This window comes from Fukomys damarensis, unplaced genomic scaffold (assembly GCF_012274545.1).
Source record: "Fukomys damarensis isolate Sample0158 unplaced genomic scaffold, DMR_v1.0_HiC HiC_scaffold_26, whole genome shotgun sequence".
NCBI lineage: Eukaryota > Metazoa > Chordata > Mammalia > Rodentia > Bathyergidae > Fukomys > Fukomys damarensis.
The window spans coordinates 23,139,779-23,166,010 of NW_022900938.1; the positions used below are offsets into that span (position 1 = coordinate 23,139,779).

At 40.0% G+C, this 26,232-nt stretch overlaps 1 protein-coding gene and 1 long non-coding RNA gene across 4 annotated transcripts in view; one reads left to right on the forward strand and one right to left on the reverse strand.

The window, feature by feature from the left end:
* The window catches only part of LOC117283438, a 40,871-nt gene extending 16,867 nt beyond the window's left edge, over positions 1-24,004 (forward strand). Inside the window, exon 3 of one of the 2 annotated variants that reach the window (XR_004514429.1) lies at positions 23,972-24,004. This is a non-coding gene — a long non-coding RNA (uncharacterized LOC117283438). Of the gene's footprint in view, positions 1-19,859; positions 19,893-23,971 lie in introns of those variants that run through there. The other variant, XR_004514428.1, reaches the window with a different exon arrangement.
* Positions 1-26,232, reverse strand: part of Itga6 (integrin subunit alpha 6) — a 41,266-nt gene that overhangs the window by 2,475 nt on the left and 12,559 nt on the right. Inside the window, exons 9-24 of one of the 2 annotated variants that reach the window (XM_019204967.2) lie at positions 21,910-22,005; positions 21,689-21,750; positions 18,674-18,834; positions 18,362-18,505; positions 16,521-16,636; positions 16,213-16,402; positions 16,034-16,117; positions 15,857-15,936; positions 15,626-15,703; positions 15,436-15,538; positions 13,445-13,618; positions 11,753-11,851; positions 11,549-11,659; positions 11,358-11,456; positions 5,459-5,584; positions 1,866-1,995 (exon numbers count right to left, since the gene is read on the reverse strand). In XM_019204967.2, coding sequence (XP_019060512.1) covers positions 1,888-1,995; positions 5,459-5,584; positions 11,358-11,456; positions 11,549-11,659; positions 11,753-11,851; positions 13,445-13,618; positions 15,436-15,538; positions 15,626-15,703; positions 15,857-15,936; positions 16,034-16,117; positions 16,213-16,402; positions 16,521-16,636; positions 18,362-18,505; positions 18,674-18,834; positions 21,689-21,750; positions 21,910-22,005 — 1,831 coding nt within the window. In that variant the 3' untranslated portion in view covers positions 1,866-1,887. The remainder of the gene's footprint in view (positions 1-1,865; positions 1,996-5,458; positions 5,585-11,357; positions 11,457-11,548; positions 11,660-11,752; positions 11,852-13,444; positions 13,619-15,435; positions 15,539-15,625; positions 15,704-15,856; positions 15,937-16,033; positions 16,118-16,212; positions 16,403-16,520; positions 16,637-18,361; positions 18,506-18,673; positions 18,835-21,688; positions 21,751-21,909; positions 22,006-26,232) is intronic. The other variant, XM_019204966.2, reaches the window with a different exon arrangement.

Genomic DNA, 26,232 nt, shown 5'->3' on the forward strand with positions numbered 1-26,232 from the left:
ATAACAATTTAAAGTACCCCTTGACTGGCAAGAATCTGCGACTACTTCCATTTAAAAAAATCACAGTATTATATATAAAAGATGTAATTTTCAGATTAACCTTTGTATCACTTTAAGAACAATTTTTTAAAAGCAAAAATAAAAATTATTTCTTGTTCCTTGCCTGCTAACAAAATGGAAATCGGGCCACAAATATATAACAAATTGCTACTCGAATATTCCATCTTCCAAAGGGTCAATCTAAGAATCTTCTATCCTCCCAGGCTTTGGAACACATATCACATGTTTCATTAGCTACGAGATAATTTACACTGCTTGGATTTGCTGCTGTGCTTCCAATTAAGCTGTTTCATTAATAAATCATGAAGTAATTGCGTCCTGCAATTAAATCAATCATGTATTGCACAGGGCTCGAGGAAAGTATGCTATGCTGAATTCTGTAACACTTCAGTTTCTCCCTCTTTTTGTAAAAAGAAAGCATTTACATTCAAATTGCTAATGTATATATACTTTATTCACTTTTTAAAAAATTATTCAATCTTATCAAAAGTATACTTTGAGAATATACCTGAAATTTTGAATCAGATTGAATTTTTTAATAAAAAAGGCTTTTGTAACACAAGTGTGTTATAAAATAAAAAATGCAGCTTGGAAGAAAGAAGATACTTACAATGGTCAATTAATGGTTTATTTTTTACAGTAACAGGAATAGAACATATATGTTGAAATGCCATGGAGTAAGACAAAAAATCATGTGTCTATTTAACTCTCAGTCATTAGGCCAAATGAACCAAGAAGTTTTGTTTTATGCTATTTCTTGGATTCACTTATTATTCTGTGCAAAAAAGCCAATGTACTTATATCTATTACAAAATATGACTGTTGTCTGCCCCATTTATAAAAGGGAGAAAATTAAATAAAATGGCAACATTGAGATTCATCATGACTGCCATGGAAAGGGATTCTAGGAATAACTCTCTCCATTCATGGTCACAGAAATAAAAAAAGGACCCACTTACAATTCCTATTATCATGGAAAAGCAAAATATAAATTTAAAATCAACTGATACCCAAGGTGGAAAAGAAATCTCTAGGAACATGAAAGATGGTCAAACTCCATTACAACATATTTAAATAAAAATTGTCCCAAACATTTTGCTGTACTAGAACTTTATATATTGAAGGTTATTTTGGTAGAAGACCATCTCCTGGAGTTGGCCATAAAGCTAATCATTTTTTGTTGTAATGGTCTTTGGCCTGAAGGAGATATGTAGGAAAAGGAAGCTGCATGCTTAGCTAGCATAAAACAATCTCTCAGCAACAATACAAAGCATTCCAAGCCTGCACCATCACTTTAGAGAAAGAACAAAAAGATAACAGTGAGGAAGCCGCTTCATCAAGAGAAACACATTTCCGACATGCAATAGGTTAATCAGGCAGTCAACACAAGCTTGTTATCCCTGAGAAATTCCAAAATGCACAAGAAATCGGTGATGATTTCTCATGCATCCTTGAAATTCCAAGTGGGACACTATACACTGGATTAACAACAAACTGGGATACTATGGAGGTCTAAAGCCCTTTTATGTGTACGAAGACTATGCTTTTCTTCATTGCTATGGGCATGGTCTAACAAGAACACAAAACAACTCACCTGCAACAAAAGATCCTTTCTGCATTGAACAAAACAAAACAACTGTGCACTTTCAAGTAAAGTAAATAAATCCAAAGCAAGGCAAGCCAGTATGGACATTTGGCAACATCTGTTAATGGGACACACACACAGCAAGCTGTTGCTCTTTAAGTTAGCCACCACAACCATAGCAGGTCCCACAGCTAGCAATTAAAAAACATTGATCAATTACCAATTACAGAAGTAGATCATTACTATGCATCAGAAGTAAGCCTCTCTTTATCAGATGGCTGAGCATGGATCTCAGCCTTGTGATATGTGGCATCATAATGATCTTTCTTATTTCTCTTGAAGAAACCACACTACAAGGAAGCAAGGTATTTAGTCAATTTTACAGTTTTGTGGATAAGAGCTAAACAATAGAACATCTCAGATATTAACCTGTTTTCTATTATGGGCTGCTTTTGATCAACCTGCTGTGAGCAGCCAACTCATTACATTACACCATGACAGCCAACACTCAACCCATTCTATCACCATGGTCTCTGGTCAAACACACGTATGGATGGCACTGGTCAGCTAACTGACTTTTTTATTTGTAACAGAAATCTTGAGAACAAAAATCAATCTAAAAATGGAAAACATATGCATACTGGATTGTAGCTTGGGTGGTTTCTTCTTGAAGAATACAAGCTCCAAAAAAGTAGGCTACTAAGACAAAGACTATAGAATGTTCTCATGTGAAATTTATCATGATTCTTAATTAACATTTAGATAGACCACGAGTATTTTTCTACCTTTTACAGTGAACTTAATGAAACAAATGCCATCTACTTGGGACCTTTGGATCTGTGGATGAATCACAATACAAATTCGAGTACACTGTCATGAAACAGTGACTACTGTCATTTTCCCAAATTCAGAAGCACAATGTAACTCTTAAATGGTAGGAGCCCATGTTCCTCAGGTTAGGTCACTCTAAATAAGTATAAAAGAATAATTTTATTTCCGATTATGATTCAACATTGGGGACCCTTTCCTATTTACTTTTATCTAGATCATAAGGCCATGGAACTGCCTTTTGAAATAACCTGGTCAAATAAAATCTCTCCTGGAAAATTCTACTTCCCAGTGTGGCAATCATGAAGGCAAAATCTAGATCCACTTTGTACAGTATGGCAGTTACTAGCTACATGTGACTATTCAAGTTTTTTTTTTTTTTTGGTACCAGGGATGGAACTCAGGCCCTTGAGCTTGCAAGACAGGTGCAGTGCCATTGAGCTAAATCCCTGGCTAAAATGTAAAATTCAATAACTCCATTGCACTAGCCATATTCCAAGTATTCAACAGCCACATGTGACTCTTGGCCACCATCTGGGGTACTGCTGCTCCAGAACATTTCCACCATGACAGAAAGTTTTATTGAGCAGCATTGAACTACACTATTGTGGTATTTCTGTGTGTGACTCAATAGAATACACAGTGAACACATGAACTTTCAATAATAACTGCTAGTAAATAGAGTGGGAAGAAGAAGAAACCAGGAACTAATAGACCTGGTCCCTTCCAGCTTGGCAACATTTTTAATACTCGTGGGCATGGGGATCTTTATCAGCAAAACAAAGGTGACTGGATTAGTGCAGAAGACTTATCTCTTATCAAAAACAACAACAACAAAAAACAAAAACACAAAACACTAAGAATCCTGTTCAAAACCAGTATTTAAAGCCAATAAAATCAGAATTTCCCTGGTTAAATTGGAGATACCTATCTTAGCTTAGTTTTGCCTCCTACGAGGATACACAAAATTCAGTTTAAAGGCCACTAAATAGAAGAATAGAATCCCCCCCAACTCCCCCATTGAATCCAGATCCTCACACTAGGCAAATGCTCTTTCACTATCCCCCTCTAATATTCTTTCTGACCCTATAATTCCATGACAATCACCTTTAGAAAGAAGAGTATAAAGAATAAAAATGTCTTTTATGTGAGAGATGTAGAAGTTACCTGGTTATTTTAGGTCCCTTTGTGAGTCTGGATATTTAGACCTTCCCAAATCCAGTGAGAGCATCTAGTCCAATCCAGTTATTAAACAGCAAAGGCACACCAGGAAGGCAAAATGATTTGCCCAAGATTATACATAGCTTAGGTTTTTTTAAAACTCTCAACCCCCTGCTATATCTCAGTGAGGATTAAAGATGGCCAATAAGATCTTTTCTGGAGGTTATCCTTGTGATCTCTTCCAGATCAAACCTAAATACCAAACACCACATGTAGTGGGTATTTTGTTTTTGTTTTTTGACGGTCATGAGTATTGAACCTAAGCCCTTGTGTATGCAAGCACTCTACCACTGAGCCAAATCCTCAGCCCCCACATTTAGTTTTTGATATCAAAATAATTATCAGAGAAACTCCTAGATTGACTGGCTGTTCTTGCCAGAGAAGTCTACTACCTGAGATAAATTAAACATCAAGGGTAAAATTTGTTTGTTTGTTTGTTTTTTGGTACCAGGGATTGAACTCGGGTCCTTGCGCTTGCAAGGCAGGCCACTGAACCGCTGAGCTAAATCCCCGGCATGGGTAAAATTTGGCCAACACCCATGCCAAGAGAAGTCTTAGTGTGAGCAGATACACCAAGCTTCAATCTCGTTTGGAGAACACCAGAAAATTATCTCAGACCAGCAAAAAGAAGTTACTTGGAAAAAAAAATTACCCAATATCTGAAAGTAAGAACATTCTTGAAGCTTTGTCTACTATACTCTTGGATTCAAAGACAGGAAAAAGATGCTTTGGTCCTAGAGGGTTGTTGGTTCAGCCAAAATCCTCTGGACCAGATGTGTTTGGGAGTCCAGAATTTTTGAAATTTTCAGAAAGTACTATGCTGTATACATAATGTCATTATAGTAAAAAGTGCTAATATTTCTGCAGTAAAACTAATGAATAAAGAACAAAGACTATAAATATCTTCCCTTCACATCATGTCAGGTCTTGCCACCAAGTAGGTCATTACAAACTTTTTTTCAGTCTTTTTGAATCTGTAATTGGAGACAGGGAATGATAGACCTTCCTTATTCACTTGAAATAATATGAAATCTATTGTTATCTTGGCAAATAATATTTGTATGTACCCCACACATATGTTTTCCATAAAATAGACTATCTGTGTGCAGGAAATGAGGGAGATATACTTTATGTATAGTCAAAGGAACAAGTTTTTCTGGACAATATTGAATGCAGACCTCCCTCATGTTTGATATGGACTATGATGACTGCACTGTAATGGTGTTATTCATTCCATTCATGCTTTTCTATCCCTAAACTAGCTGTAAGTATTAAAAACCCCAATGGCTGTCATGAACATTTCTTTTCAGAACTTGAAATTAGCAGGAACACAGATTCAGATTAATCTGATACTCAATAATTTGGCTTACATTTAGACCTTAAAAAAAAACAAACAGGGTCTTGTTATGTAGCTCATGCTGGCATTGAAATTGTAATCCTCCTGCCTCACCCTCTAAAATGCTAGGATTACAGGCAGGGGTCACTGTGTCTGGGTTTAGATCCAGACTTTGATCTTATTTTAAGAAAATGTTGAAGCCGTAAAACTTAAATTTGCCATTTGCCAAACAAACTGAACTATATGCAAGAGATACCAAAAAGTATGAATTTAAGAAGTTCATGTACAACTAAATCACTTTTAAGTTTCACAATCAAATGTTAGGAAAAGAAAGCAATGAAAAAGGAGAGAATACTTTTGTTAATTCACATTTCAAAAACATGAAATGGGATTTATATTATGAAACTCAAATGCCAGGCATAACTTACCTTCCAGAGTAAAATCACTAACAGAGCAAGCATCAGTATCCCAGCAAGAACAGCCACGAGGATGATCCACCAAGATATTCCTGAGTACTGAGCCACAGTCTTTGAGGGAAATACAGTCACACGAACCTATAGGCACACAAGAAAGCGAAACGCCATAAACTGGGGCACAAGTAATCCCTGGAGTCTGTAACTCTAATTCTGCTTCTGAACACATCTTGGACAACACTGGGTGGTGAGTTGACTCTCCAGTGGAAAGTCCTTTCTCTTAATAATGATACAGTGACTCAAGAGATATTCCATGAAGATCTTTTCCCAGCATCTGGAAAAATCTAGAGTGTGTTCTGACAAAGTGGTTATTTCTTTGCTATACATACATTTTTTGGCTAACTTATTTCTTTGAACAATTATTAATAAACAGCCAATCTTTTTCAACTATATTCACAGTGCTGGGGATCAAACTCAGAGCCAAAGCAAGCACTCTATTACTAAGCTAAACCTCTGACCCTTAAACTGGCATCCTTTGGAAAATGATTATACTTCAATTTTTGGCAACAAGGAAAAAAATGGCCAGCTTGTGTACAAGTAGCTTACAACTTGGGTTTTAAAGATGTGAAATATAAAAAGACAAATGGAGCTGAGTGACTAATTTTTTAGGACATGAAACTAAAGATCTTCACAAATACAATTTCCTTGTCTGGCTAGGTGCCATCTTCCACGAAAATGTGTGAGGCCAAACTAGACCCTGGATTCATTCAGAGGGAGTGCAGTGCTTAAGCTGCAGCTGATGAGAAGCTTAAATATTGAATATTCAATAGTTGGCAAATACCAATTAAGTAAACGTAGTGTTTACTCAGAAACCTAAAAAATTGCTTGTGGCACTGCAACAACTTAAGTCATGTCCATTCTCATATGTCCATTATGTCTAAATAAAGCATATTAGATTTCAAATGGACCTTGTAAAGACAGGAGCTGTTTTTCAAAGCATACAAAGACCTAGTGATTTCAATGAATATTGATTTTGTAAACTACATTGATTAGAGATTTACTGGTTGCAGTTTCTGGTAATTTTGAATTGACAGAATATAAAGCAAAGGGTAAATAAAACTCAGAGGGTGGTACTTAATTGGTAAGCAATGTTCTGAGTTAACTATATTAGGATAACACAGGATGCTGTCTAAACATGTTTCTGTATCTACAGTGGGCTTCAACACTTCAATAGGTCTATATTTTTAAATCTCTTCAAGCGCATCCCCTTCCCACTTTGAGAAAAACTGTATCACCCCCAATGAACTTACAGAAAATACTTAAAAGAAGCAGAACTGCTTTTCTTTAAACACTTTATAGGCAGGAGTTTACATCTGGAGTCTGCAACCAGCTATGCTGTCTCCAGCAGCCATCACAATACCTTCACCTTTATCAGTAACCTGTTTCCTGTCATGCTGTGAATGAGGTCTCCCCGCAACCTCCGAGCCCCAGGTGGTCACCAGGCTCACTTCCTCTTCCCTTCCTCCAGCAGGTGCCTTAGGTAAAACAACCCTTCTCTGAGATTGCTAGGTCCAGTGTAAGGCATCCAGAAAGTAAGGAAGAAGGAAAAGATAGTGAGAGACCAGTGAAGAAATAATATATTTATGCAGCTGGTAAGCTGATTACAACAAAACAAAACAATGGCTTGCCTAAATGGAAACCATATCTCATTTAACCTTCCTTCCCTAGTACCTAGCATACAGTGTGTCCTTGAGGCAAGGTGGCTCTAAGAGTAAGCTGGCAAATAGGCTGATCTGTGGCAAGGAATCAGCCTTATAATCACCTTGCATGAGAGCCTTTAAAATGATTGATAACAGGAGAAACCACTCTTATAAATCAATGGCTGCTATCCCAAAATGCAAGAGTTGAACAAGGTAATTTTTGATTCAGCCTGGGCAGCTGGGTGGGCAGGAACCCAGTAGAATTTTATACCCCAGCTCTGGCCAACATTCAAACCAATATGGTAAAACAGCTCACTGGGCATCAAAGATGGAAGACCAAGTCAGAGGCTGACCTGGCTATGCATTTATGGGGCCCAGAAAGGTGAGAGGCTAGTTAGCAAGACTGTAGTGTTTATTTACTTAAGGTGTAAAATTATTACTACTACTACTACTACTACTATTATTATTATTACAGTATGATAGTCATTCTCTCACTGGGATGGAAGGTGGTGACAAGCTGGCCTTAGGACTAGATAATGGAATATTTTTACCAATGAATAATAACAGCTTTTACTTTTACTAATGAATGATAACAGCTTTAGGTGAGTAGAAATGGTGTAGACCTTTACAATTCCCCAAATATTTTTTTCCTTTGGTTTTACTAAAACTTAGGCATTTCCATGGAGATGACCTTTGTATGTAGACCTCACTCATCATGTGCCCATGAGAGGAAAAGGGCTTAAATGCTACTGAGGCATTAAATTCCATTGCCAACTAGTATTGCAAGTCCACATTAGCTTGCCAGCTGCCAGATACTTTTGCTGATTACTCGATGATGTTCCCTACTCTTACTGAACACTGGTATGAAAAAAAAATCACCTGAAGTGATTTTAGTGTCTTTTATATTCCATATAAAAAGTCTTATAAAAGGAAACACAGCTTAGCTTCTTCTCTGAATTTATAATCCGCCCCCAAAAATCTCATTCCTCTAAGTGATGGGGTACTTATTTTACCTATCATGTTTTATCTTCTGCAGCCAGGAAGCTTGGATGTTTTTTACCTGCTTCCTGTGAATGAAGTGGGAACACACACACAACTAACATTCCCTCCTTCCTTGGCACAATTCAACATTTCTCTCCTGGTTCTATCTCCTGATGCATGAAATTCTTGACAAAGTAGCCCATTCAATTTTGCTTCTAGCATCCAGCACAGGGAAGGATCACATGTGTCTTTAACAGGTACTTGTTGATACTTTATGGATTTAATAATCGTCTTAAAATGTAATCATTTAACCTGGTTTAATTGTGTGACTTCTTTGTTATGATAATATCTTAATTTAAAAGTGTTTTATTGGGTGGTGAGTTCAATTACTCTTGAAATTGGGTAATGAAGAACCATTATTTTTTTAAGCAGGATTAGAGTAAAAGCAATGAGAAATTGTTTTGATGTTAAGACCAAAAAGTAAGACTGAATTACACAACTTCTCCAAAGAAAATGATCCTCAGACTGGAAAGGATAGGCGAAACCAAGATGAAGATGAAACTGTAACCCATAATAAGTGAAGGCATTAAAAAAAAGAAAGACATCCTGATCCCTGAATTAAGCTCAAATCTTCAGGCCCAGAAGAACTGCACCTTAAAATACTAAAGAAAAGTATAGGCACGATATCTGAGTTACTGTACCTTAGAAATCACAGAAAATAAAGGAGGTATCTGAAGACTAGAGATAAAAAATGGTTCAGTCTTCCTCAGAAATAAAGTCCTCACATGAGACTCGTAATCCAGTCACAAATCTGCCAGTTATTTAACAAAGTAGGACCATGCAAAGATGTGGCTTCCCATTAGAAGGCCTGAGTTCTCTAAATCCTAAGAATATAAAATGCCCAAGACAACCTCATTCCCACTGGTGACTCAGCAACCAGACAAGATAGCAGGACCCCTGTTCAGTCATCTTCTAGAACAAAGAGCACTTCAGGACTCTGGAGACCTGAGATCAGGTATCAGATCCACTTGCTGGTCATGGGGGATGTTTTCTCTGAATTTGTGATTTGAGGACTTAATAGAGACCATGTGTCAGAGTAGAACAAAAGCCCCAAAATTAGACAGTTAGGAGTTTTAATCCAGGACCTCATCCTACCCTGAGTCTATTTCTTTGTTTGTAAAATGAAGTATTGCCTACCTTGGTGTTCTTCTGAAGTTTAAACAAATATGAAGTATCTAGGAAATTGTGGACATTTTATTAATATCAGTCTTTTCCCTCTAAAGTATTGAATATTTCTGCAGCTCCAAAAACTGTGATTTTCAGAGCTGCCCCCTTGTAGTCATTAGAAGCTATAGCAGTTGCCCTTAGCCAGAAATGGAGAAAAAGATTCCAGGGAGGGTGTGGTTTATAGGATGCCTTATTGATGAGAAGTGGGCTGGAGCAACTCACAGAGATAACCAAGAGCCAGGATGACCTGTCCCAGGGAGCCTGGGATAGCCTTGGTTTAAACCATTTCTCAACAAATGTATTCTGCTGAGGATGATAAATTCCAAGAACATTCTAAGGACATTCTGTATTTCAGAAGCCAGACTGATTAGGGAGGCTCAGTCAATTTTCAGCTACTGACATGATCAAAGCCAGGACATTTCCATAAGTAAACCAGTGGATGAATAAAGAGCAGCAGTACACAATCTCTCCAGTCTCTCTGGCAAAATGTTTCCATTTGCAATTCCTACCGTGACCTGTAGTCCTTCTACCACAAATTCCTAATGCAAGTCCCTGTGAGTTCTAGACCCCCAAAAGGAACGGCTTACTAGTGGATCACCACAAAGTTCTGCTCCATGCTCTGTCCAATATTTCTGTTAATTATTGGACGAAGATATAGATGGTTTATGTCCATGTTTTGAAAAAGAAAGTCTGCACAGATAGAAAGTTGAGGTAGTAGATGCTCAAAATTACTTTATAAAATGAAACAATGGGGGGCCAGGGATTTAGCTCAGTGGTTTCACTGCTTGCCCTGCAAGCACAAGGGCCTGAGTTCGATCCCCAGTACCAAAAAAAAAAAAAAAAAAAAAAAAAAAAAAAAAAAAAAAAAAAAAAAAAAAAAAAAAAAAAAGAAAGAAAGAAAGAAAGAAAGAAAAAAAAGAAAAAAAAGAAAAAAGGAAGAAACAATGGGCCAGAAGTAAATCACATATGATGTAAAGATACATTTAAAGACATGCGTTTAGATTCTTTCAAACTACTCAAAGACAAGATAAAGGAAACATAGTTCAATGAATTCTAATGAAACCATCTAAGGAGTTTCACTAGAAAACAACAAAGAAATACAAACACACTGTTCAGCATATATTTGAAAACCACATTTCAGGTTTGGGTAATGCTTATATGCTGGCAGGTAAAGATGCAGGGTGAACTGAGCAGACCACACCTTAGCTACCATATGAGTCCATATGAGATCACACCACCCTAACACGGCAGGTCAGGATGGGGAAAGGATAGAACCCATCTGGCTGGGTCTGGATGCTGCAGAACTGAACTGCTGGGTTAACTGTTCTCTGAACAGTTAGGCATATCTAAGGCAGGACAGTTTACTTCAAAGTATTACTGGGAAGACTGCTGCATGGCCAAGGGAGGAACCTTACTGTATGTGTTCTAAAGGACACAGCAAGGACAGTTACAAGGCTCAATTATAGAATTTTTTTTTTCTTTTGGTGGCGGTACTGGAACTGAACTCAGGGCCTCTGCACTGAACTACATTCTCAGCTCTTTTTATTTTTATTTTTTAAGACAGATCTTGTTAAATTGCTAAAAGTTACCCAAGCTGAGCTTGAGCTTATAGTCCTCCTGCCTCAGCTTCCCTCAGTGCTGGGATTATAGGAGTGTGCCACTGTGCCCAGCTGAGAGAGAGATCTTTTCAAGTAACTGCAGCTGGCCCCTCTTGCCATAGGCATGAAGGTGAAGGGCTTAAGGTGCACCTGCTCCCACTGACCCAACAGCCTTCACACCTAGCACATTCCTGCTGAATGGTGAACCCTAAACTGACTTCCTTTTTCCAATGATACTATTAAAACACAGCATGGGTGGTAGTGGATTAAGACTTTATCTGCTTCCTCCTTACTGGTTAAGGGGGCCATGAGGGACATGAACACCAAAGAGTGTGACCTTAGGCTGTGGGCACAGGGAGAGGGACCCGCTCTGACCAGGGTGAGGCCGGGGACTAAGTGACCCCTCACCTGAGTGCCTGCATGTGGCAGCTTGATATTTCCAGCGGTGGCGGTCACTTCAATGGAAGCCCGCACCAGAATGTCCAAGTAGTTCATCTTGGAATACTCCTGTTGGGAGAGAGTGGATGAGTCAGAAAGTGACAAGTGTCCTAGGTGGTGGCAAATGACTCCCAGGGGACAGCCTCACAGCAGGGCCAAACCTCTAGAAACGTGCTGTTCCATAACCTCGACCGCAGAACAAGAGAAGCCTTGCTGTCCAGCCCACTCAGTGGGCACCTGATGTTCACACACTTCACATTCACACTACAGTTCTGGAGAGAGAAGGAGACTCGTGGTCAGAATCCACTGTGTGCAAAACCTTCCCCCTTCCCGACCCATGTTCCCAGCTCTGGAAAAATACTCACAAGAGTCTGGTATTTTCTTTCAGTAAATAAAGAAAATTTTCTTCTATCATCTATCTGTTTTTCAGCAATTTCTCGTTTCCTTCTTGATTTGTGAGACTCCTAAAAAGAAAGAAGTATATCCACAACAGTTCCACTTTATGTAAGCTTTTGTCATCACCATCAAACTTCCCAACGAAGTAATGCTCAATTTACATAATCTGCAATCAATATCATCTCCACCCCCAGCATCCAAGGCTCACAAATAACTTTACTGTAAAACCAGCAAATGTTATGACCACCCCAGCATCAAATTTACTGACTGATTTCTAGGACAGCTTAAGGAGTTTAATCCTATGGTGACTTTTAAACTCAGGGAAAGAAAAAAAATGTTCCTTTGTGCCTCTACTGAACTGTGAACAAATGGCACCAAACCATGAGCTACTGAGGTCAGGGACCATTCCTATTCCTGTGTCCTTTGCACCCAGCTCAGTGCCCAACATGGTAGACAGCATATGTAGAATGGCCAAGTGAACTGAGGAACAGAAGAAGCAAAAAGACCCATTAAATGACTAAGTTGAGACAAGCACTGACAATTCAGCCATGTAAGAACTTGAATCCCCCTCATTGGAAATGCTTGGGACCAGAAGTGTTTCAGATTGCGGAGTTTTTCAGATTTTGGAATATCTGCGTAGTTTACTGGTTGGACAGCCCTAATTTGAAATCAGATTTTAGAGAATTGCAGGTTTCAGATTTTTGGATTAGAGTTGCTCAGCCTGTGATGAAGATAAGGAGAAACCGGGCCACCTTGCTTGTTGGAGTCGACCAGTAGAAGATCTGGCTACAGGATCCTCTACATACCCAGCTACCTTTGAGAATTTAAAACAAAATAACCAGACTTGTGTCGACAATGCAAACCTTTATCAAACTGGAACATAAACAATCTGGATACCCAGGTATGGGCAATAGAGAGAGGGGTAAAGAGTGGCAGATTGTGAAATCAGAAGGAGCTCGAATGAAGAATTTGCCTCAACACTGACTAAGAAAGTTACCTGATCTGTACGAATGAGGACAATAAGGACACCTCCTAGGACTATCTAAAGATTGAAAGGAGAAACTCATGTCTGGCATGGTGGTGAAAGCCTGTAATCCCAGAACCCAGGAGACGGAGGAGGAGCACAGCAAGTTGGAAGCCAGCTTGGGGTACACGGTGAGTTCAAGGTCAGCCTGAACTGCATAGGAGGCCATGCCTATAAATTAGTCAATCAAGCAAACAAAGCAGCCAGTGCAGTGCCTAAGTACTCAGAGAATATTTACTTTACTATTTTAAAAATAAGAATGAAAGCTTTCAAGGTCATTTGCTAAAGAGCCAGTATCTTTTGTAATGAGTTGTAATGAACGTGCCTGGCATTAATGCTGGCTGGCTCACTCCCAGGGACATGTCCCAATTCTCCTTAAATGGCACACCGGGTCACAACGCTGCAGGAAAAATGTCACTTGCCTCAACAAGCACCGAGTGACTATGCCTTAGGTATCATAATGGTCACCAGTCAGCAAAAACACCTCAACCTGACTTACTCAACTAAAAAGGAGAAACTGTGACAATCAAAGAAAAAGTCAACATGTCAGAATGCCTGTCTCCTAAGAAGAGTCATGACCCTCCAGCTTCTCTTATTTACATTTAGGGAGATGTGAGAGACACATTCATTGACATACCTTTAGGTTCAGGAGGTTTATTTCCCTCGGCGGCTCACAAACTATCTTTTCCAGCCCTATGGATTCCACTTTCACCAAATAAAGCAACCACTTGCCATTGCTAATTTCTTTTGGCCACTGAATATTCAAGGTTGCTGAGCCAAGGTTTTTAAGAGGTTTACCTAAGTTAATCACCTGTTAGAAAGTAATACATATTATCTCAACATATTCCTTTTAATGTAAAATTAAATTAAGTAGTAAGTCCTATTGTCAAGAAAGAAAAGCTAAAACATACAGCACAATCCTACAGTAACAACATAGGCTCTAAAAATGGACAACTGATAGTGTATTCAAAATAGGGATTTGTGGGCCGGGGATTTGGCTCAGCGGTTCCTCTGCCTGCTGCACAGGCCCAAGGTCCTGAGTTCAATCCCCGGTACCAAAAAGGGAGGGGGGAGATTTGTGCTTAAATATTTTTGTAAATAAAAACAGGAAAAAAAGAGGTTAAAGAGAAATAATCGCTAATTTAAAGGCAGGTACAACTGTTGTATGCAACACAACCAGCAGTGTTGACATACCAACCCAGGAAAAGTCCTGTGTGCATTAGTACACTGTTTGAAACCACCCTGCTCAGCAGGTGACAAACCTGTGCTGTGGCAGTGCACCAATGACCTGCTTCTGGAAAACCTGACCACAGTGAAAATGAAGCTGTCTCTGTCCTCCACCACCCAGGGGAGGCTTTCTGGAAAATCATGCGACAGCCATGAATCTGAGAGCTGGAAACTGTGGAATTTCCTGTAGCAGGAGCCAAAAGCAAGAGGTCAGAGCCCTGTGTGTCTGTGCGGAGGGCTGCTCCAGAACCCTTAGGCTGGAGTAGAGATTGTACCCAACACTACTTTCTGGCCGGGCAGTCTGTATTGCTGGTAGACACCACGGGGGAATTCAGCTTCTTCATCCTGTCACAGTCAGTGGTGGGCCTGTTCTGGCCATTTCAGACTTTCACCTCAAACTCATTGTGCTTCGAAGGAATGTGACTTGAGTTACAGAGATCCTAACTCACGTAAGAGTTATGAATGAACTGCATACCATGTGTTTATGTTCACTCACTTGGACAAAGTCACAGTGACTGCCTACTTTGAAGTGGTTCAAACCCAATCATTAACTTCCTTACTGGCATACACCGAATCTGTATCACCATCCCCAAATACTTGGGAAAGGGAGGCAAACATTAATTGCTGCGGTTTATATCTGGATGTCCCCTGGAAACTTCATGAACTCAAAGGTGGAACTTATGAAAGCTGACTGGATTGGAGAACGTCATGGCTACAAGTGATGTTGGAAGAGGTAGATCAATGGGGATGCGACCTGGAGGAGTTTATTTCCCTTCTCAGTTCCTCCCTTCATTCTCTCTGCTTCCTGGTTACTACAACACGAGCACCTAGGCCCTTCCTCTAGGCTGCTTCTGCAAGGAGCCAGCCAACCATGCACAGTCCAAAACTTCTAGAGCATCAGCCAAAATAAGCCTCTCCTTTGAACTGTGGGTGTCAGGAATTAAGTTCCAGTGAGGAGAAGGTGGCTATGACATTAACAGTCTTTCAACCACAAGCAACAAGAAACATGACCTAATAATGGAGGAAGAAATAAGCCATACATTCTAAAGTCCAGCAGAAATTACTTTGAGAATTTTCTTTGTTTTATAGACTCTAGTTGAATGGGGATTGAGTATTACTTTGTCTCTATACCACACACATTAAAACTCTAGTAGGAAATAGACTATAATAAACTAGATTTTAACCAAAGGACTAGGCCAAGGGGCAGATGGTTCTCTACTCTTGAGGATAAAGTCTTTAACTACAAACTAGTTTGTTGTTTAAAAATTTGCAAGCTCACATTTTAACTATTTATTTGTAATGCTTTTTATTAGTATCATCTACTTATTAAAAAGACATCCAAGATGGTATCTAGGATATGGTAGTTTCCATATAAGAAAAGGACCAACTGCTCCAACTCACCTTGAATTCATACTCTATTAAACTTCCCACTTCATCCTCAGATTTCATAGCTTGCTCACCCATGACCGTACCTCCAAAATACACCTGGGAAGGTTTAGCAACTCTGTTAAATTAAAAAACACCAGTTTTAGTAAGGATTATAAATGGTTCTTTCAAACACTGATTTGTTATGCTAAACACAAACACTTACCCAGAGACCGATAAAAGCAGTTCAATAACCACTTTTGCTTTAGCTGTAATTGAAGCCAAATTATCTTGATTGCTTGTTCTGAAAATGAAAAGGAAACAATAGGGTTTTATTTTAACAGTCAGTTTTCTCATTACAATTACACTTCTTTTATGTGTTAGATCAGTGCCAATTCATTGACTGCCAGGGTTTTCACGAAATAATTCTGGATGGGAAAGTGGAAGTAACACTTACGTTTCCAACTTCAGGTTAATGTCCAGATCAGTGGTGTCAAAGGTGACCTCAGTTGTACTTAAGATCAAGTAAAAAGTAACCTAAAAAAATATAAATAGTTGTTAATACAGGCCAAGCACATGTATATGGTAATGGTATTTAGAAAAGAAAAATATAGTAGGTGGAGGCATCACCTACACTGGAATTTCTTTTAAAAGGATTTCCGAGTTCACAGTCTACTTGGGAGCCATTCTGGTTGGCCACACAACTCAGCTGTTTCTCCTGTAAGAGAGAAAGGCAACAGGCTGCAGCACAATGATGATCACAGGCTGCATGGTGCTGGAAACCCCCCAACCATGGTCCCTGAAAACACTTACAGGGAAAGCCCTCAGCTCTCGGTATGCTGAGTATGTCAGGGTGTCGGGAAATGTCGCTATGAGTTTGGCCTCGTGGGCATCGTCGCCATCTTTTTTGGGATTTCTTGGATCAGAGGGACTATTTGTCACTGTTATTTCCAAAGCAATATCCTTCTGATCTTTTAGAACTAGTTCTGGAACACCTTTTTGGCTATTAAAAAAACAACAAGAAAAAGAGAGTCGGACCCTATATGTTTCCAAGATTCTTTCTTAAAAAGCCACCTAGAAGCCAGAGGTGTGTTTTGTTAGCGCTACAGAGTGATTCTTACATTGGGAGATAAGAAAATTTGTCTTGGTTTCCTTCTCGGGTACAAAACTTATATCCTAGTTTAAGGTTGCTGTTACACACATTGTCGTCTCCACATCCTTCTTTTAAGAAGTGTACCTGTGGGAAAACAAAACCAGAAAAGTATCTAAAGAAGTCTCCATACAGTCCATCCACAGAATCCAAGTGTGAAACATAACACTGCTACCATCTAATTCCTGCTCAAACATTGTGTCCAGGGCATCGAGACAACATGAAATAGTGTGGGCAATGAGTGCAGCCATAGGAAATCAGGACAAACCTGTCCCTGCTACTACGTAGCTGTCAGTGAAACTTTCAGCATGTATTTCACCACGGGTCATATGTGGAACCAGGTCCGCCATCAGAATTACTTTTACAGGTCTACCGTAAGCATTACAAAAAATAATGATGCTAACACATGATCTATATATTGTAATTCATCTAATCCGCATAAACAGAACTCTAAGGAAGGTTAAGATACCATTATTATAAGCCCCACTATACAGATGAGGAAACAGTGAGCTTAAAATTAGAAAAGCAAATGGGACAGTGCACTCAGCATAATGTTTAATAATGTACTCAAGGGGCCAGGGATGTAGCTCAGTGGTGTCACTACTCATAAGCAGAAGGTCCTGAGTTCAATAACCCAGCACCAAAACACAAAACAAAACAAAAACCCAACAATAATGTACTCAAAAAGCACATGGTGAAATAATTAGGAAAACTGACTCCTGTACTGTTATATTTCACTTGATTATGGAACTGGGAAAGTACCCAGGAAATATTAACATGGTAACAACCAATAACATCAAAGCACATGAAGTATACCAAAGTTTAGAGAACTCTATTTGGTGAAGCAAACAACTGACAAAGTAGAGACTTAGAAAGCCTGTGATCCCAGCTCTCAGGAGGCTGAGTTAGGAGGATCACCATGAGTCTGAGGCCAGCCTGGACTAAATAAAGAGACCCTGTCTCAAACAAAACAAAACGAAAGTAGAGATTTAGGCATTAGCTCCTGAGCTGGAAGCACCAAGTACTCCTCTGGCAAAGCTATCAGTGAGCCACCAATACCAGGAGCCTGAATCCATAACAACTGGATTTTTCCTTTTTTCTGAGAGGGACAAGGTCTCACTATGTTACCCAGGCTGACCTCAAACTCCTGGGCTCACGCAATCTTCCTGCTCCAACTGCCCCAGTGGCTAGCACTACAGGCAAGTGCCACCATGCCCAGTTACACCAACTGGACTATGGCAGAAAGTGTACAACACCAAATCAAGAAGTTTTATGTTCCCAGGCTAATCTTGATTTCAACCATCCAAAGCCCTAGTAAACAGACCCGGAGTCTTATATGAGTGTCCAGCAAGCCATATAATGCATTTCTTCCTAAGATGACCTAGGCCGCATTAGGCACTAAATGATTGTTACATTGTAACATACATTTGCCTCACTGAATTTTAATATTCTTAAGAGATTTATTCTCTGCATTTTACTGTTATCAATGATAAAATGCCATATATTTTTCTTTCTACACATAACTACGGGAGAAAACAATAAGGGAATATCAGCTCTTCCAAAATTAATCTTAATTACAGTGGCCAAAAATAATGAAGACAAAATACTGTCAGGCTCCACATTGTACTACATAGGTGTTTCTGTATTCACTGCTAATTTGGGAAACAAGTCGCCTCAAACAGTGCATGTACAAAAAGGCAGATTAATAAAGGAGCAGCCTTAAAGCACATCACTAGTTCTACTGCCTTGGGAGTTGATTTAGCATCACAACATGGCAGCAACTCTGGCCAAACAAAAGTCAGGCAGACTTACATCAGTTTGGACTGTCTTGGGTTCGTTTGAATTCAGAATCGGAAGAATTTCTGGAAGTGAGTTTACCCGCCGGCGAGAGCTGGGCTCCTGGATCTCTACAGAAGCCGTTATGGGGATGGGACGCAGTTTGTCTCTGATGTTTTCCTGCAAAGTGAGTAGTGGCACAGTTATGCTGAGATGCAACTGGTGAGCCCCAAGTGATGACTGTGTATTGCTGAATGGGATGCTGCGACCCATCTGAGGAACCTAGGTGTGGTGCCCTGAGACCCTGCTCCTGTCCTCCCCGGCAGCACTGGGCTGTCACAGGCTCACCTGCAGCCACAGGGTCTCCTCCATGCACAGCCGCTGCTTCTGCCTGTTTAGAGTGAGTTCCTGAGAATATCTGGGCTCAGATGCTTGGTTTCGAAACTGAACTCTTGACGACAGCCCATGCTTTCTTCTTTCCTTTTCAGCTTCAAGTGTGCCCACAATTGCTAGATAAAATGAACAAAATCGTATTAATTTACAACATGTTCATGTACCATCCAGCCATAAGTATGGTGAGCAGCTTTTAACGTATTTTGATTTTCCGTAGAACAACATATTCTCCACCACCTCGTTTCTCTTGCTATTTCCTAATCAGGTACATTTCACAATTTGTGATGTTTCCAGTCAAACTGTCCTTTCCTCCCTTCTGCTGTTAACGATGTTTTAAATTTTCACTGAGCCACTTGGGGGAGCTCGAGAATAAGGGAAAACATTCTCACAGCAGCTACTGACAATCAAGGAGTTTCTGGCTGAATTTCAGAAACACACAGGATACTGAAGGTAACTAGATACACCCAACATTCCCAAAGGGCCTCAACTGACTGACTCTCCATGAAATCTTGCTTCACTCACCCTCAGCGTTTGCCATTCAAAAAAGCTCTCTGGGAATGGCGGCATCTCCTGCTAGCTGAACCACCATCTGCATTTTAACAACATCCCAAGTGATTTTTATACATATAGTTTAAGAGAAAGGACACTTGTTTAGAGGAATATGGAGAAACCTTTCGACAGTAGGACAAGACCTTTCACTTAAAAAAATAAAGCATCAAATGGCAAATGATATTCCTTTTAGTGGGCGGACAGCTGTCTATCAGTGTACTACAACTGCTACCAAAGTTTCTACCCCAGTCTAGAGGGCCAGCTTGCTCTTGATTATTCCACTAATGGAGCTTGGACCAAAGCCAGTATCTGGATTATCAAAATCTCATTTCTTGACTTCAAAATGCATTCTTTGTTGGGTCACTGGATGTAGCTGCTAACCATGTTTTTCATGGGCCAATACTTAAATTACTTACATTCATTAAGCACTCACTAAACACTGGAAAGGAAAGCACAGAGTGCAGAAAAGGCAACCTCAAGGAAAAAACGTGCCACAGAAATTGGAGAAAACGAACAGCCCACATTCTAATATTCACATTAAGGCTGGAAGAAACCTTTTGACAGAACCTATTTTAATACCCTATCTTTGCAGATGAAGAACAGGAGACCTGGGGCCATACAGTGAAGGGTGAGGAATCACCTGCATTAAATCTCTGTCACAAACACACAAGATGGAGCTTTATGTAGCCAGGTAGGTGCTGGAGTCTCACCAGCCTGGGTCAGTCCCTCCAGCCCTCCTCGTCCACCTCCCGTGGCCTGCTTAGGGTCCTTATTTCTTCACACCTCACACTGGACCCCACTTCCTCCAGAAAGCCTGTCCTGGCACCTCCTGAGCATTCCCCAACCCGCCCGTGCCTAATGTGCTGTGACTGCCTGTCTCCCACAGTGCAGCCAAGCCGAAGGGACCACACATTCCCAGCAACTACTGTAACCCCCAGTAGAGACCGTGATTTGTAGAACAAATGAGAAATGCGAGTAATTCATCCACACCAACACGCGCACCGATGTGTGCACACACAGAACGTAACGTTCTTCTTAGGCTGAAACAGATACTCAGATAAAGTCTAAAACTTAGAAACACGGACAGTTTCAATAGCAATTTCTGTGTCCATGTGAAGAAATCTTAAATGTCACAGCCACCAAACGGAACGCTCCCCATTCTAGGCCCTCCGCAGCCTTGACGCCATCCATTTATCAGTGACCTCCTAACTTTACAATGAACCAGATAAAGGCTCCCTCTCTGAGTGCCCCTCATCGCAGAAGTGTGGGAGGGTGTGGATGCATTAAAACCGCTTATCCACCAAACCCACAGTAACCTTCCCTCACCCTCCAGACAGTTCACGCCATCTTAAAATCCTTGCAGGCCACTTTTGCTGACCCTCCGAGGGGCAAGCCAAGTAGATACTCATTAAGGCTCAATTATAAATATCTGAATGTATGGAACACTACATCTGAGGACCACCGAGTTCAAGTATCCCTGTCAAACAATAAGCTCACATTTTGGAATATTAGGGGAAGATTTTAGATGTAGCAACTTACGTAGCTTTGTAAAAGTTTTATTTTATTTCCTTCAGAAGTTCCCAATCCTGAGGAAGTACAAGCAATCAAAGCAAGTGCTCTCTGTCTCCATCAACAAACTTGGTTAATGGAGTAGTTACAGAATATAAAAGAAATACACACAGCATCAAATGCTGCATTAAAGCTAGGAGAAGGTTTGTCATCTCTCTTATATAAATGATGAATTTCAGAGGAGAGCTCCAGTAAGATTTCCCATCTGTAGTCAAGAGTGGTTTGAAAAAAAAAAGGCAGAGTAACAGATACAATGTTTCCCCCATTTCCTCCCCTTCTTGTTTCTCCAATCCATTTCAAACAAGGGCAAAAGGCCTGTCATCCAGGTGGGCAAGTGTAAGGTGGGACATTTGGGTATAGCAATACAAACAATACTAAAAGGATGAGAGACCAGAAGAGTGCAGTGTCATTAAAAGCCAAGCAACCAAAATGCCACTGATTGAAAATCAGAGCCAAAGGCCACAGCAAAGCCTCCATCCTGTGCTCCTGCTCCTCAGCTGCCTGTCCACAGCCACCACCCACCACCTCACCACCACAAAACCTATTTTCCACGCTTCCTTTCAAAGGCAGAAAGGGAGGAAACCATTGCGGTAGCAAATAAGTTACTTTTCTGAGGCACTCTGTCCCAAACCATCTGCTCTGGAAAATACAAATGGAGACCAAATGGAGTTTTTCCTCCCTTCCTGCACTGTGGCCTCTTAATTAAAGGGGAGACCACAGATACACTTAATTCTTTAAACAAGAATTTATGGGCCCACTTGGCCACTAGAGGTTTGCTTTTCTGTGATTTATGCAAAACTTCCAACCTGGTGGAAAGAAAAAAAAAATTTTTTTAATGTACTGGGTACTTACTTATTGGAGGATTGTAACCAGTGGGTTTGGCAGTATATTCAAAACAGGCTTTAACCTTGAGGCTGTATAAAATCAAATACATACTTCTTAAAAAGATGCATTATTGCAGTGGAAAGAACCCAACATGTTCTCCAGCTCTCCAACTCCCCCTACTGCCCATCGCTCAGTGAAATATCACCTAACCACATGACACAGCTCCCAGGACACAGAGCAACTCTCACCATATCCCGCTAGGGGCCCCACACGTTTTCTGGCGGAGGTCAATTCTGTTCGGAGTCACTGTGATGGTTTTCTGAATGTTAATCACAGGCCGGGATCTGAAGACGAAGAAGTGAAAAAATAAGCTCAGCCTCTTGTTACCTTGAAAATGAGATTCATTCACATCTAAATGGCATCTCAGCTGCCTGCTAGATCCTAAAAACCACAGGAACATGTCTGCACATGATTTTTCTTCCAGTATATAAACAAGTTTATATAACTTAAGTAATATATTTTAAATTATACTCTACTTAAAAATTTACAAACGCTGTTATTTATGGCACAGAACCGGTGATTGAACTTGGGATCTTTGCACTGAACTGCATCCCAGCCCTTTATTTTTTAAGACAGGTCTCACTAAGTCCCTACTGCACTTGAGTTTGTGATCCTCCCGCCACAAGCTTCCAAGGTGCTGAGATTACAGGTATGCGCCATCACAATCAGCTTTCAAATTTACAAACTTATAAATGGAGATATTGGATGTAAGTATGTAAGTTTCAAGAGTTTTAGAGCAAATATGCCTCCATTATAATATGCCCAACCCCAAGTAGCCTTTATGTTCTTTCAGAAACCTATCAGTCTGTGTGTTTCGGTTACATACATTATCTAAACACAAAAACTAGATACGGTTTCAACTAAATGGGAGCTTATTATAGGAATTGCTCTGTACGTTGATTCGCCTTATTCATTAACATTTTGGAGGTCCTCTCATAACTATACACATAACTCTAGTTCATTGTTTCTGCTCTGGCAAACATTACAATGTTAATTTATGCATCCACTCAAGTTTATCTGTAGGATAAATTCCTAGCAGTGGAACTGCTAAAAGACAAAGAGCACATTCATTTAAAACAATTACTACAGGGCCAGGGATTTAGCTCAGTGGTTCCATCACCTGCTTTGCAAGCACAAGGTCCCAAGTTCGATCTCTGGTACCAAAAAAACAAACCAAAACACAACAAAATTACTATATTTAAGTTTATTCTTCATTGATACATGAAAACTATACATATTTACAGAGTACCATGTGATGTTTTGATACATGTGTATATTGCATAATGTTAAACATACTTATTGCTTCAAATGTTTATAATTTATGGCAAAAACATTAAAAATCTTCTTCTAGCTTTCTGAAACACATGTAGTATATATACATTAGTCTATAGCCACCCTAATGTACAATAACACACCTGAACACCCTGCTTGTATCTAACTGTAATTTAGTACCTATTGACCAACTTACCCCACCCTTGCCCCATTTTCCCAGATTCTGGTTACTACTGCTCTTTTCTCAACTTTTATGAGACCAGCTTTTTTTTAGATTCCATCTGAGGTCATGTAGCATGTCTTTCTGTGCCTGCTTTATTTCACTTAACAATGATCTCCAGTTCTAGCCATTTTGTTGCAAATGAGCAATCTCATTTCCTTTTTATGGATAAATAGCATTTCATGAGTATATGTACATTTTCTTTAGCCTTTCATCCATTGATGAACACTTTGGTTGTTTCCATTTCTTGGCTATTGTGAATAGTGCTACAATAAACACAGAAATGCAGATTTCTCTTTGAAATACTGATTTCATTTCCACTGGATATATATACTTAATTGTGGGATTGCTGGATCATATAGTTCTCTTTTTACTTTTTAAAGAAACTTTCACACTGTTTTCCATAATGGCTGTACCAACTTACATTTCTACCAACAGTGCACAAGGGTTCCTAGTTCCCTCCATCCTTGTCAGTACTTATTACCTATCATCTTTTTAAAGCCATTCTTTACCAAGGTGAGGCAATATGTACACCTTTAATGAGTAATCATGCTAAAGTATCTTCCCAAAAAATTGCCACCACAATACCTCTAACACCCAGGCTTCTCAATATCAAGGCATTTATATGTATGTTCTTCTCAGCAACAAAGTCAGCCCGAAGCTTTTAGTCTTCATCTTGCAAACACTGTCCTTCTGTATCCTCCCCTGGAATCTCCCATCCCAACCTTATAACTGACTACACTTTCTCTCCTCCACAGAATCTCAGCAGGAACTTGAATCCCTTTACCTCCTCCCAGCTCTGCCTTGCTGCCCACCCAGCATTCTGGAATCCACACCTTCGTCCTGCTCAGCACAGGAAAACTTCGTTCCTCTCCCTTCGGTGTCCTCCCCTGCTCATGCAGCCAAAGAGGTGACATGGTGGTTGGCGGGGGTGGTTGCTGGGATCTTGTCTCACCCTCACCTCCGTCGCTCCCCAACCAGGTTTTACTATCATGCAGGTTCAGGTGGCCTGGACTTGGGTAAACCCAGTCACCCTGGAGAAGTGTCTTTATAGGAAAATGCATTATTAATTGGAAGTGAACTCTACCTTCTGGAAGTTTCTGTTGGGCTGGCGAGGGCATGGATCCATTCATGGTGAAGGCAGGGGCCAATAAAGGGACAAATACTGCCCACTTTCCCTGCTTCTCTGTTTTCCTTTACATTTTTATTTTATATTCAGCGAGCTGTGAGTTTCTAAAATGCTAACTAGGAACATTCTTAATTTTGAGAACATATTTGAAAGGCAAAAACTGACATTTTTACTTGCAATATTTGTTCACATAAATATATTAAAATCAGTCACACCAGATGTAGTGTTTTATGTATCATACTATTAGTGCATTATTATGGCATAAATTCCAAAATATTTTAATGCACATTTCTGCCCGAGGCCTCCTTTATTTTTTAAACATACAACATACATATACAATTTTTAAATTTACTTTAACATTTCTTATTAGTGCATGTTACACATACAATTTTGAGGGTAGTTTTATGAACAATAAAAATGTATCTTTTAACACATGAAGCAAATCTTACTGGTCTCGCTGGCCCATGTGTAATTGGTGTTTATTTATTAACTACCCTGAAGTACTCGTATGGCTGAAAGGGGGATATGCCCAATACTGAGGGTGGAAAGATTCAGGTACTATACTCTGTTCTCTCAGGACCCAGCCTTAAATAAGGCTCAAGCCAGCCCGAGGACTCATTTTCCTCATTGTTAAATAAAGGGGTTGGTTTCTCCATTACCAAAGGATTTTGAAATCTGCTTTCAAACTACAAGCGAAGAAGGAACAAGTTTATAGAGTTCACTACCGACCTACTCAGAAAGACAGGAAAGTAAAGAGTATCAATTACACACAGACTGAGGCAAATATTTAATTATCTAAAGTTCAGTCGCCTATTGGAAAAGCTTGGTAACCAGATTTTAGTATAAGAAGTAAAGTTGGCCAGGGATTTAGCTCAGCTTCGGTGGCCTGAGTATCAATTACACACAGACTGAGGCAAATATTTAATTATCTAAAGTTCAGTCGCCTATTGGAAAAGCTTGGTAACCAGATTTTAGTATAAGAAGTAAAGTTGGCCAGGGATTTAGCTCAGCGGTTCGGTGGCCTGCCTTGCAAGTGCAAGGACCAGAGTTCAATCCCCGGTACCAAAAAAAAAAAAAAAGAAGTAAAGTCATCTTTTAGTTGATGGCTATACCGCACTCTAGCTCTTCCCGCTGGCTTGTAATGGAACAGCCTGCTGAAGCAGCTGAATGTCATACACTCTTCAATTACTTTAAGGTTAATACTTAATGAGCAAAGAGAAACGTGCATATAAAGGCAGCGTTGAGAAGCACTAAATAGAAGACCTCTTACATGCGTTAAGGGGGGCGCAGAGCCACACACCTCCCCAGCACAGTGGGTCAGGGGGTCCCCAGGCTTGAGACTGATGATCATCACAAAAACACAAACCTCGAAGGACACATCCTCGCTTTCCTGAGATATTTCCTTTCCAAATCTCATACACGTCTGTTTATTTGGTTAACTTAATTTTTTGTTTAGTTTCTTCCTTTGACCTCATTAATAGCTCAGACACTCTCTTCTCCATATGTTTTCACACCTCCTATGCTTGCCATCTGTAACTGACTTCTTCAGTTCTTTGCTTTCACATGAGATGGCTTTCAAAGATTTTGCTGTTTACCCAGAAAATGAATTTTCTTTCACTGTAGTACACTATTCTCTGTAGACCTTTGCTGGGACCCCGACATGGTGATTTGTGCATGTAATCCCAGCTACACTGGAGGATGAGGCAGGAGGGTAACTTGAGCTCAGGAATTTAAGGCAACCCTGGGCAATGAAGAGAGACCCCAACCCCCACTCAACAAGGGGGTCCTGGGGCAAGTTTCTAATTTCCAGGTGAATTTGGGGGTACTGTATTTTAGTTATGGAGGCTACATCTATATCTGGCACTCTTCTAAAGTCTACAGGACCACGAA